Source organism: Frankliniella occidentalis, unplaced genomic scaffold, assembly GCF_000697945.3.
Source record: "Frankliniella occidentalis isolate FOCC.00 unplaced genomic scaffold, Focc_3.1 Scaffold2, whole genome shotgun sequence".
NCBI lineage: Eukaryota > Metazoa > Arthropoda > Insecta > Thysanoptera > Thripidae > Frankliniella > Frankliniella occidentalis.
The window spans coordinates 2101972-2115155 of NW_026267132.1; the positions used below are offsets into that span (position 1 = coordinate 2101972).

The 13184-nt window shown below is 49.4% G+C and overlaps 1 protein-coding gene across 2 annotated transcripts; it reads left to right on the forward strand.

The window, feature by feature from the left end:
* Positions 1 to 1913: 1913 nt before the first annotated feature.
* Positions 1914 to 12160, forward strand: LOC113205936 (putative uncharacterized protein DDB_G0271606). Of its 2 annotated transcripts, none has more exons than XM_026421750.2 (5): positions 1914 to 2285; positions 8178 to 8305; positions 8379 to 10776; positions 10904 to 10974; positions 11892 to 12160. In XM_026421750.2, coding segments are annotated over exons 1-5 (2763 nt in total). In that variant the 5' UTR covers positions 1914 to 2120; the 3' UTR covers positions 11893 to 12160. The 2 variants fall into 2 exon arrangements, with proteins under 2 accessions (XP_026277535.2, XP_052120570.1); XM_052264610.1 differs by having other exon boundaries at positions 1915 to 2285; positions 8376 to 10776.
* Positions 12161 to 13184: the final 1024 nt, after the last annotated feature.

Genomic DNA, 13184 nt, shown 5'->3' on the forward strand with positions numbered 1-13184 from the left:
CCGCCCGCGCCGTCCGCGCCGCCCGCGGCTGCGGCCCACTTTTATGTTCTCGCGGGCAGCCTCGTATAGGGGCTCATGTCGTACAATGAACTATCGCTATTTCCCGAGTGATGATCAGCAGAGTGGTCCATTAATTGGATAGTCGTGTGTTTATGGCGACTCCTGCCGACGAACTCTTCAGAAATGGTGTAACTCAATAAAATTGCTGAAATAATTAAACTAAATGGGGTTCAATTAGCGAGAGCTTACCTCGAAATGTTATCACCACGAGTGTTACGCCAAGTTGGCGCCACGACGCGCTATATGTACTTTCTTGAAATGGGTGTGGGACCTGATGAACCGATCTTGTACCGTCGCATACTCGACTCACTTCCAACTGGTCGCCGCGCCGACCGCGGCGCTTCTGGGCCGCCCTTCGCTCGACGCTAGTGCCGCGCCGGGTGCTCTGGGCGCGAGTCGCAGGCGTGCTGACTCTGCACTCGTCGCTTTGTCACGCCGCCGTCCCCTCGAACCCGCGGTATTTAAATACGAGCGCTTCGTGGGTCATTTGTTTAATCAGCCATGGGTGTCGACTATGAGAGAACACCGAATAGGAGGGGACGCATCCAGAAACCGAGGAGAAAAGTTCCCAGGAAGTATTCCAATAAAGACGCAAGCGCCTGAGGAGGCCGCAGAAGGGCAGCAAGAGAGAACAGGGTGACAGTCCGAAAAGGCAGCGATTTAATTCTAATGTGAAGGGAGCACGTATGTATGAGGCAGTGGTCGAGCAGCGAGCGTGCAAGACCCTCCGCGCTGGTCATTCCCTCGACGTTGCCAGCTCGTGCTCGCTCTTGTGCAAGACCCTCCGCGCTGGTCATTCCCTCGACGTTGCCAGCTCGTGCACCGCTGCGCCCACACACCACACGGCCTCGCTCTTGTGCAAGACCCGCCGCGCTGGTCATTCCCTCGACGTTGCCACCTTGTGCGTTGCTGCGCCCGCATGGGCCACGCCCGCCCGCCCGACACTGCGAAGCTGCGGAGCACTGCGGAGGCGGCGCACACGAGTGGTCATTCCCTCGACGTTGCCGGCTTGAGCGCCGCTGCTCGCCGCCGCTTTGTTCGCTCCTCTCGGCAGGCAGACGGCATTTGGCCTGGCCACACCCAGGGAATCGTTTCTTTGAAACAAAGAACATTGGCCCATATTTCTTTGATAAAGACTTAAAGAAATATGTATTTTCTTTAAATTAAAGAGCCTCATTTGATACAAAGAAATATTTATTTTTTGATCAAAGAAGGCTTCTTGGATTCAAAGAAGATTGTAAGAAATTGGAAGAGATTAGAAGATTGGAAGAAAGACTTCATTAACGTCTATATCAAAGAAACGATTCTCCGGGTGCATTCCCGTTTGAACCGCCTCGTGCCCCGGACGCTCGGCAGTGCGCGCCGCCGCCTACTTCTCTCCTCTGGCCCGGGCACAGAACAGGCGCCAAGCGGAGGGCAGCTATTTATGATCATTGGGAGCGCAGGGTAAAGAGAAGGGAGGGCCCCGCGGCAACTCGCTCTCGCTCGAGGAAAGCCCGCCGGACGCGCAGGCACACTCACTCTGTCTGATCCGGGATTAGTCCCGAACACCTTGGGTGTGTTGGGTTTGTCGCGGCCTACGCTACGGGCAGGTGGCAGATGAGAGGTGAGCGTGGCCGTGGAGAGGAGCCAAGAGCCCAGCGCCAGTCGCAGACGCGGAGACGGCAGAGCCTCCTGCTGCCTCTCTGAACCCTGCCCCCCCCCCCCCCGCCCCTTCCCTTCCCCCGTCCTGGCCGAGGGTGGGGTGGTGCGTGGCGCGGCGTGGCGCTGGCGCTGCTCAAGCCTGCTGCTCTGCCTGCTCCCTGCTCCCCGCCGTCGCCCGGCGCTGCGCTGCGCTCGGCTCGGCTGGGTTGGGCTGCAGTCCAGCCGGGTGCCGGGTCGGGGCCCGCTCTCGCCCTCGCCTCGCCGCTCGGCTCCGGCCGGCTCGGCTCGTCAGTCAGACGCTCGCTGCCGGCGCGCTAGGTCGTGTCTCGAGGGAGCCTCCGTACCGCGCCGCGCCGCCGCACCGCACCCCACGCGCCAGCCGACAACAAGAGGCCGCTGCCCGCCCGCCGCCCGCCATGGCGGTGCCCATGGTGTCCCCAAACACCGACAGCCCGGCGGCCGCGACCACGGCGCCGGCCATGAAGCGTGCCGCCAAGAAGGACAAGTCCAAGATCAACTTGGAGTTCATGAGCTGGGTCAAGCGTATGCCCTCGAACGAGAGGAAAGACAAGCTGCAGCAGGTGAGTACAGAGAGCGCACAGAGTCCTCTCTCTTTCTCTCTCTCTATCTCTATCCTTCTCTCTCAGACTGGCTGATTGTTGTCGTTGCCGCGGTCTGTTTTGGCGACGTGGGATACACGCGTAGATGAAGGGACGGGCGGTCGTTGCCGCGGTCTGTTTTGGCGACGTGGGATACAGGCGTAGATGAAGGGACGGGCGGGGGCGGGTTGGGCCGGCACTGGGCGATGTCGATGTCACCGGGAACATTTCAAGTTCTCGCTGTCCCCGTCGACGTGAGTGCGAATTTAGATACCGTCGCGCATCTCCGAATCTAGTGAGCGTGTGAGCGAGCGGCTGTGCTATTCGCAACCCATGAATTTTAGAAATGTACCGAATGCCTTTCGCTCTTGCGCTCTTGTTGCATCCGTCGCAATACTTTTCGTGTTAGAGCTGAAGTAATAATTTGATAGAAATTCTGAATGCTCGTGAACATAACAAGTGAAATTTCAATGAAGAATTCTGGTGAATCTGAAGTGCAGAAGAATGCGGGTAACAAGAAACCTGAAGTCACCATGCTATAGCGTAGTGATTTCCGTTTTGTTGTTCCCCTCCTTCTTCTTTTCAGTTTTACCGGAATGCTTTATTCGTATATGCTATCGATATCTTTTCCGTTTATCATTATTGTGTTTCGTCTCTCGTAAATTACAATTGTTCTTAGATTTAAAAGATTTACTTCAATTGAAAGTCTCCACTCTACAGTAGATCACGGTAAACTCACGAGAACCTAACCTAGTATTGAAAAAGCATTCGCTTCATAACTTCGAGTAAATTGTGAGGGATTTATAGTGTAACTTCCATCGCGGGGGCTGTCCCGTACTTTTACGCATGTGATTCCCCATTCAACCTTTCCCTTTCCCCCGAGTGCATTCGCCTGGTTTGCTCGTAATTCCCAGAATCTTGTTTCACTGTGGGTTTCCCTCTGTATTAAAAGGCTAGTTAAAAGAAAACTGACCCAAGTTAATGCTCGGAAGGTTAAAAAAAATTGGGATAGTTCCTTTCCGAGATAAAGTGTTTGGCAACTTACTCCTAGAATATTTAATTGAAGGGTACCCAGGACTGAATTTGCTATCTCAGAGACCTCTATATGAAAAGGTTTTTTGTTTTCGGAAATTTAAATACTTGAGAAACAAATTAGAGATAAAGACAATTTCTTCAACTTTAACCGTTTCTAGCTTATGGTGGATTTAAACAATTTTTAGACACTCACCCCCAAGTTCCATGTGCACCAAATTTTGTAACATGGAGTTGGGGTACTGGTATTTCTTATCAGAAAGGTCTAAAGTACAAGTATCGTTGAACCCTTTTTTGAATTAAAACATTTTTCTTTGTTTGAAATATTTGGTCCATTTTGATGATCAAAAATTTTCTAATTTTGAACCATTTTTTGGTCCATATAAATCCTTATTTCTTCCTGTAGTTGAACTAGTGAAAAACTGTTCATTTAATGTTTTGCGTCTTGCTTTTAAGATGAGAAAACAACTGGATCTCAAAAAACTAAGCGCAAGGAACTTTTCTGGCTCAGAAAAGTTTACGTAAACTTTAAACTTTCCCAATTCTTTTCTATGTTAAGTTTTAGTTGGTAGGTGGTCATAGTGTACTCTTCATGAGTCTTTATTGATATTAGAACGATTATAATTCAGTACCCTTTTAATTTTATAGCCTGATATGAACTTTATTTTACAAAATCAACTTGTGGTCATTTTCCCAGATTTCTGCGATGTTTCAGTCCTGGGTCCCCTTGAACACAACAAAATAAAATTCATGGATGTTTTGTTTATTTTAAAACTATTGTGTTGTAATATTTTTACAGTAATTATTCTTTGAAATGTAAGGGTTTGAAAATTAGTTGTAAAGGTTTTGTTTTGTATGGGGTCAATAGGGTATTTCAATGGAGCGCTGCCCGGAACGAAGAAGAACAAAACCGGATACAGACAGCGGTGGTGGGGGCGGGCGCGCGGAGGAGCGGAGGGCGGGCGGGGAGGCTCCCCTCCACCCTCCGCTCCTCCGCGCGCCCGCCCCCACCACCGCTCTCTGTATCCGGTTTTGTTCTTCTTAGTTCCGGCCAGCGCTCCATTGAAATGCCCTATTAAGGTAGTGAAGCTATATTCGCCACGCGCGGGGTAATACGAGTATTGATCCAAAATTCACCTGAAAGTGGACTTACCAGGATTCAAGCTTGCGTGCAACACATATACTAAATCCGATGGTTTAAAATTTCCCTATACAGTTTTTTAAAGTCAGAAAACTTAAAACTATAAATTGTAAAGCCCCTTTCTCATGTTTCTAGCCCCCGGTAGATTTTGACTTTTGGTGTTTATACACAATTTATATAAGAAGCTAATAGGGTATTCCAATGGAGCGCGGAGCGGAAGCAAGAGGAACAAAAACGGAACATGGAAAGCCGCCCGCGCCGTCACTCTCCTCCACTAGACGGAGTGGGGGAGCGCCCGGGGAGGAGTGGGGGGCAGGCGGGGAGGAGTGCGGGCGCCTTTCCACCTTCCGTTTTTGTTCTTCTTGCTTCCGCTCCGCGCTCCATTGGAATGCCCTATTAAGGCTGAATGCAGACACAACTTCTTGTTTACCGCAGTTTATTGTAGAAGGAAGAAAATTTCCTCCCCAAGATGTGTTACTTCCCCGCTTCTCCCTTGACAGGTCCTTGTCGTACCCCTCGTGCGAGAGGTGCGTGGAAGTGTAGAGCAGGCAGCTGTTGCAGGCAGAGTTTTGGGGAGCAGTCCGGGCGCTGGCATCACAGTAATCACCCCGAGGCTAGCAAACAGTAACTGTTGTTGCATGTTTTTATTCGACAGTCCTAAAGAGTGTCTCTACCAGTAGGAGAAAAGTGCTCCCCACCCCCACGCGCTTCTCTTCTAGAACAGGTTCGCGGGGCTCGGGTGTAATGTGCATGTGGCAACCGCTGCGCTCAGCCGCGTCCGACCCCTCTCCCCCCTCTCCTCCGCTCGGCTTGGAGGCTTGGCGTTTGGCAACGCCTCTGCTGGGAGCTCTGTGGCCTGTTCGAGGGGACTGTCTCTTTCTAAGGCCTGTGAGCTTTATGCGCCTAAATGTGTTATTTCGTTGAAAACGAATGCACATGGGTGTTAAAATCAACGCAGAAATGTGTGCCAAAATTTAATATCTCAAATTAATTGAAGTAATAGTTTGTATCGGCCATAATAATCCTGCATGCAACACCGGACGCCGTTCTGGGGAGCCTTCTGACAACCGGATCTCATGGCGCGCCTGCACTTCTCCCCGGTTCTCTTTCTGACTTGTTTTAAATTTACGGCTCGCAAGCTAGGCGGTAATCTACATAATGTCAATAATCAAAATCAGTCACTGACCTCAGTCGTTCGTTATGGTTGCCTCCGTTTCCCATACCTATAGTCTTACACGGGGTGTCTCAATCGCCCTGGCACTCCGGCAGCGAGCTCGGAGAGCTGCGAATGACGTTTGCTAGATGAAGAGAACGCTCGGTTTGCGACTGGCTGTGGCCGTTAATGCGCGGCTGCCTGGAGGGATTTCTTTACTTCATTAGGTGTTTACCGAGTTTTGCGCGCCCTTTCGCGAGTTGAGCTCGGGCTAGTGTAGAAAGAATTGGCGGGGCACCTTTGGGCAGGGCGTATGGGAGTCACGTGACTTGTTGCGTGTGCGTGTCCGAGCAAGCGCCTCGAGTGCGGTGTTTCGAGGGGGGGGGGGGGGCTATCTGTCAGCCTTGAGAAATAGCCAGATAAGCAATTCGCCGTGCAAAACCTCAGTATTTAAGCAATTTACAGCACATCGTTTCTTCCTGTCAGCTGGTACTGGGTGTTACACCACAGTGAGGCGTTCATCTTCTGCGAATCAATTTCTGTTTTGCCGTGATTTTTTATTTTGTTCTGTTGCCCCTTTGTATTTTTATTTTTTTGCTGTACTTTTGACTTTTTGATCGAATGAATTTGAAATATCTGAGTTTGCCCCCGTTCTTAAAACCCTTAAGGATGAGTACCATTTCTAAGAGACACACACTTATAAACTAAGCGTGCAACTGCAAGTTGAATACTTGCAAGTGTTCAACTCAGTAGGTGTGCACTCGATCGTGAGTCCCAGGTACGGATTAGGACGGTGTTATATCCAGTTAAGAATGGTGTGGTTTTTACGCTAAGCGCGCGCGGCGGGAGAGATGTGAGACGGGGGACGAAGCGGGGTTACCATTTCTTTCGCCGCTGCCTCCCCCACCCTGCCCCTCGCCCGCCTTACGCCGGTGTGAGCGCGCGCTGCGCTGGGCGTGGAAACGACCAATTCTTAACTGGATATAGCACCGGTGTATGTTGTTTGGTGGTTGAATGCACTGATGTCGTTCGGAGAGTTGGATGCGGTATTGGCCGGCCTCTGCGTGGGTGCCGCGCCTGCCTACCTCGCGCCGCGCACCTTTTCCCCTCCTCTCTGGTTGGGGGGCATCCTACCCTTTGCTTTTGTTTGGGGCTTTTTTTGGGGGGGGGGGGGGGCTCGTAGTTGCCCGGTGGACAGTTTTGGTTAGTACAGCAGCATAACCCGCCAGCACAAAGTGTCACATAGGCAGCTATTCGTACTGTAGTTTTATATATTTGACCTTTGCAGCAAATAAATGTGACATTGAGATATAACTAGATTAGAGCGAATCATTGTTACTAACGTCAAGAAGTTTTTAGCTGAAAATACAGTAATGGTCATTGAGCGAATAATGTTCAAGATGTGTCTCTTTCACGCGCTGTTCTGGAAGTCAGATATTTCCGTTGTCCATTGTTTTCATGGTATTGTGGATCTGCTCTGTCTGTTTGCATCTGTCCTCGTTTCCGTTGCTTGTAGGGCTTTCACTTTACCGGAGGGCTATCTCTTAAAGAGAGGCGGACCGGCGGACCGGCGGACCGACCGCCCAACCGGCCGCTAGGAATACGCGTAACTCGGCGACTCGGCGTAACAAAGCCAAATTATCTTTAAAATTGACGAAGCGGTATGTTTTTGGAAAGGGGAAAGAACAAGAATTACTATTCTGTTAAAATATTGGCACTTTGAAGCCAAATGGTGGCGCAAAGAGGTATCGAATGAAGATTCACGTTTAAAGTAAACAACGGCTGTTTTAAAACCGTTATTTCTAGTGTTAAGAGACGTCCTAGACCTAAATTTGAAGCGAGCCGATTGTTCGCTTAACTTTCGGCTTCTCAGTCGACTTTTTGAAATTTCTCTACGACGCCCCGTTCTCGAGAACGGAGCGTTTTACTGAAAGCGTAACACGGCGGGTCCGGTAGGAAGCGCCAGGAGTCCGGGTGCTGCGCCAGGGAGTACTGGAAATAACGGTTTTAAAACAGCTGTTGCAAACTTAAAATGTGAATCATCATTCGATACCTCTTTCCGTCACAATTTGGCTTGAAAGTTCCATTTTTTTTTTACAGAATAATAATCCCTGTTCTTTCTTTTTTCCAAAAATATATCGTTTCGTTGGTGTAAAAGATAATTTGGCTTTGTTACGCCGAGTTACGCGTATATCTGGCGTCCGGTCGGTCGGTCTTCCTGTCTTAAAGAGATAGCACTCGTTGAACCCTGATAACCCGGGTACCCACACGCCTGGGTAGAAACCGGGTAAACGGGTCTTACTGGGTATCCCTGCGGGTAGACAATTTTACACACCGGGTCTACCCGGGTTACCCGCTGCTACCCGGTAAGGCCTGTTTACCCCGTTCGTACCTGGGTACCCACGCCCGAGGTGCCCTAGTTGCACGGGTGGCGATATCGCTGCAGGCGAGCGGAGCGTGGAGGGCCTTGAGGGTGCGGGCTCACACGTGTGTGGCGGTGTCTGTTGCCTTGTAGACTTGCGGATTTTAATTTTTATTTATGTTTCAGATTGTGTCTGGGAAGGTTCTTGGTGGAACCTCAGCAAAGCTTGCCTTGAGCAAGTTACAGTCAAGACCAGAGGTCAGAATGCAGAGGGTTGATTTTGCAAAAGCTATGGCTGACTTCGCTAATCAAAGGTAAATACAAAGTTTATCGAAAGTTAAAAAATTGAAGAAAAGACCGTCAATACATTTTACAATTTCTCAGCAGGGCTTCTACATCTTCGACTCCGTCTTCAGAGTCTGTGCCAGATGCGTGCCATGTTACCAGTACATCAGCGACCAAAGTTGCCAGACAGAGGCCATGCCCTCTCTCCCGGAGGCCATGTCCTCTCTCCCGCAAAAGAAGATCAACGGAAACTTCAGAGCAGCCTAAGTCCAAACAGCGTATTGCCCCAGTGGAAGACGACACAAGTATTTCAGCGGATGGAAACACAAGCGCGTTAGCAGATCAGGGACCAGCGTCGCAGGTTTCATTGCAAAAAAAGACACATGCCGCAGAGGATCAGGGATCAGCGTCACAGGTTCCTGCGCATGACAACCCACACCCAACAGAGGAGCAGAGACCGATCACGGAATCTCGAATTCAAGCGAAGGAACCCCCTGTGAGTGATCTCACCGCCCGAGACCATCTAGTCCAAGAGCCATCGACAGTCGAGCCAAACAACTCCACCCGTGCAGCAACCGCCAGTCCCCAGCTGGGGCCAAATGGCCATCAGATGAAGTCCTCATTTTCCGTGGAGATTAGTTCAACATCTTCTAAACCTCAAAAGCGTTTTCTGACACCTGGAGTTGTGGACTTGGTTGTTGCTGATGCAGCCCTTGCTATTGCGTCCGTTGAAAGTCTGCTGTCGAAATTAAACGAGGATCTTGAGAAGGATTCATTGAGCTCGAAAAGCACAGAGACAATCAATAGATTGTTAGAATGTTCCACATCTATAGGCTTCAAAGCTGACGTCGTCAGGAATTGCGTCGAGAGAGGTGTTATGAAGAGTCTGGGCTCTGCCTTCTACCCCAAACTACTGCAAGAAGTGCAAAAAAATCAAAAATTAAACTTGTATTCTAATATGAGGTTAATGTCAATGGTGAATATGCTCTTAGGATTGACTCTGCCTAATTCTGACCCAAAGGTGACGCTCAATGCTCTTGTGGCGAAGTCATTGTATGATCAACGCCCAAGAGCTCCAACAACTGCTGAGTCTACGCCACAGCCAATGCCAAGCACAGCACCACAGTTACCAAGCCAGTCTCAGGTCAGCGTCATTAAAGAGAACCAAAACCGCTCTGTTGAAGTTCCATCTAGTCAGCCAGTTCCTGTTTCCAGCCAAGCAGCCATCGTTCGAACATCGCACGGTTTACAACTTACCCATGCGTCGCCCAATGTGATGGTAGTGCCGTCCCAGAAGGGGGGGCAAGTTACCAGCGGAGACCAAGTAAGCCACAGTAGAGGGGCATCACAGATACGACGTTCACAAATGGACGCTCAAGTTCCTCAATCCTACTCTCAGGTTCCTCAGTCCTACGCTTCTCAAGTTCCTCAATCCTACGCTTCTCAAGTTCCTCAATCCTACGCTCAAGTGTTCCAAGCTGAATCCCAAACGCTTCCTGTTCAAGATTTTGGGACCATTGTCAGCAGTGTGCCTCAAGGTGCTCAATTGGTCCACGTTTCGACGACTCAGTCCGTCACAGCTGCTCAGGCACAGGAGCAAACCCACTATCAGCAACAACATGCACATACCAAAAACCCCCCTTCATACAGCCATCAAGATTTGCAACGTCTCACTCAACAGCAAGCTCAACTGCAAGCTCAGCGTCAGAAAGCTCAACTGCAAGCTCAGCGACAGAAAGCTCAGCTGCAGCAACCTCGGCAGCAGCAACCGCAGCTTCAACAACCTCCTCAGCTGCAGCAAGCTCAGCTGCTGCAATCTCAGCTGCTGCAGTCTCAGGTGCAGCAACATCAGCTTCAACAACCTCCCCAGCTGCAGCAATCTCAGCTCCAGCAACCTCATCTGCAGCAATCTCAGCTGCTGCAGCCTCAGGTGCAGCAACATCAGCTGCTGCAACCTCAGCTTCAACAGAATCTTTCGTGGCAGATGCAACAATACCAACAAACCCAGCTACAGATTAGTTCGTTTAGTCAGTGGCCGCAGACTCAACAACATCCTCAAAATCAGCTGCAGCAACATCCTCAAAATCAGCTACAGCAACAGTTTCAAAGTCAGCTGCAGCAACCTTCACAAAGTCAGCAGCAGCATCCCCAGCAATACCACCTAAGTCAGCGGCAACAGCCCCAGCAATACCTGCAACAAAGTCAGCAGCAGATGCATCAGCCGCAATACCAGACGCAGCAACAGCAGCAACAGCAGCAACAGCAGCAACAGCAGCAACAGCAGCAACAGCAGCAACAGCAGCAACAGCAGCAACAGCAGCAACAGCAGCAAAGTCAAGTGCAGAACCAGCAATTGATCCTGATGCAGTACCAACAACGCATGGCTTACCAACAACCGCAGTTAGTGAGTCGACAGCAGAGTCGGATGTCGGGGAACCAAGGGCAGCAAACCCAATTCTACCCTGGGATGCAAGCCGGTGCGAGCAGCTACGTGCAAGTAGTGAGTAACCAAAATCCTTTTTTGATATTGAAGATTTCTGAAACTCTTCTTTAATGTAGAAATCTACTATGCGTGTGTGTAAAATACAGGCAATTTTTATTAATTCTCAATGTTGCATCTACCCCAGCAGGTGGAACATCGCCCGCCAGCGAGAACCTCTTCACGTGACAGCGGTATCTCCACTCCTGAACTGATCTGGTGAGTACATCAAGTTGTTCTGTTCAATTTTGCAGGATGGGCTGGTTTTCGGAAGTAGAAAGGGCGTAGCCTACCAGTTGCCCCTTGCAAATAGAAGCTCAGCAAGTGTTCTTTCAACTTAAGTTTGGATATTTTTGGAAGGGTCGACCTGGTGGGAACTTTCGATACCCTCCTGGAATGGGGAATCCGTGGCCGGGGTGTCCGTCTGAAGCACGATTTGTGAGCGACTGAGTGCACCTTCGGTTTTGTTCAAAGCTTGACTAGACACGTCTTTAGATGGGGAGTGAGTAGTATACTATACGGAATCGAACGATGATGAAAAATGCCCCGTGCATTGGAACTGCTGCACGGGGCTTCTGCGCTGGGAGTTGGGGGGTGATCATGTCTATTTGTTATGGGATCACTAATGATCATGTTGGATCCCATGTTAAAGTCTAATGATTATCGTTCGATTCCGTATAGTATGCTACTGAGTGTGAACGTGTATTGCAAACCAACGTAGCCTCTCAGTCGCAAACAAATCACGTTGCACACGGCCAGTGTTTTAACAATTTTTCCTAAAATTTCTCCAATGTTTATTGAGATTCTAATTGTTCAAAGGTAGTTGAATTGAAGTTTGTAGACGATCAGACCCGCTGCCTTGCCGACCATTGACTTGGCGCTAAAAAAAAACTGTACCCCACGGTGGATGTAGATCATTAGCAGCACGCACTTAGCGTCGAGCTATTCGTTTGCATCTCGGGCAAGAAACATGTGACAGGTGCATCTCTTCTAGTTGCAGCTGATGAGATTGGTCACTTCTAGTGTGTGAGAGGCTATTTGAGAGCTCATGCTCACTAGTTGTGGAACGGCTGTGGGGAATGTAGGTCTCTAGGGTGAAACAGCTAACATGTTCGTCATTCTTCTGTTTGTTTCAGAGTGCTGACGATCTCCAGTTTTACCCATTAGTGTAATGTTTCTACTGTAAGGGTCCTCATTTGTTTCCATTATGACATTTGTCTACGTTCATCGAGGTATCCTATGTTAAACTGAAGTGATATTTAATGTACAAATTAATTTTACCTATAAGAACATTGTTCCAAGATACGTCCGTCCCCTGTACAGACGACGATTGTTATGTGGTCTTGTTATGTGTTCGACAAAAGACTTATTTTATATTTTTAATTAAATTATTTATCGGTTTTCATCAGTGAGTACTTTTAATCAAATCTTCACATCCCTAAACACTTCACAGGACCCTCACAATTAAAAGATCTCTCCCTTTCTTCAACAGCGGCCAGAAGAGTCATATAGTACCAGTGCAAATCAGCTCGTTGGCACTTTTTCTTTATAAATGTTAAGCAGCTGAATTACGAGTCTCTTCCTAGATTCCCTTCTAGGCGGTCGGCCTTACGGAAAACTGAGAATGAGAGGTGCCCCTCTATGGCTTGAATGTAAAATCATCCCCTGTATCGGAGTTGGCATCAATGATAGCCCCCCGTGAGACGCCCCTCCTGTGTGTGAGAGGTGCTTAGAATGCCTGGGGCTGACACCCTGCTCGAGACTGGACCCAGTGAAATACGTTGACGTCGAAAGGATATTAATTTGACGTTGAAAGTCTGAACGACGTCGATTTTTTTTTACCGTTAGGATCGAAATTGACGTCTTCGTCGAAGGCTTCTCACTGGGTAGCAGAAGCACGCGATTATTGGCAGATTTTAACCTCAAGTTGTCGAGTTATGTCGTTTCTGCGCTCACTGCTAGCCGTAACTTGAGTCATCTAATGGGGCGGTGCGTAGAGAATTGTCAGATAAACTAAAATCGGAAAAGACGATGGGTGCGAGGGGCTATGGTCGCCCAGCCTTGCCAGGGCAATTTCGGGGGCAGCCAGTCGGCCGGGCAAACATCTTCCTAATGATTGTAAGAAAGAGGGGTGGCCGAAACCGTTATCGCATCTTTCATTTGTCTGGAGCTGGATCTTGGCTGGGGTGGCCACCCCTCCGATGCCTCGGTCGTAAATGAAAACTCCCCGTGGACATAAAATGTGAAGGGTGGACGTTCTGGTCGCCGGATGACTCAAGTCCGAGAGGAATCCTGCAACCCCAGCTGAGGGGTAGGGAATAATGGTTTCTAAGGAAGGCTGGCTCACCTCCAGAGGAGGTCCTAAACTGAGAAAAGATCTATCTCTTCTTCCTGTCCCTCTCTCTCCCCCTCTCCGCCCCCTCTCTCTC

What these genes read in the sequence shown, in the direction of transcription:
- LOC113205936 (XM_052264610.1), top strand. Translation starts at nt 2,121, where the DNA reads ATGGCGGTGCCCATGGTGTCCCCAAACACCGACAGCCCGGCGGCCGCG. An exon ending in GGAAAGACAAGCTGCAGCAG is followed by an intron (nt 2,286 to 8,177) that starts GTGAGTACAGAG and finishes TTTATGTTTCAG; the next exon opens with ATTGTGTCTGGGAAGGTTCT. An exon ending in GCTGACTTCGCTAATCAAAG is followed by an intron (nt 8,306 to 8,375) that starts GTAAATACAAAG and finishes ACAATTTCTCAG; the next exon opens with CAGGGCTTCTACATCTTCGA.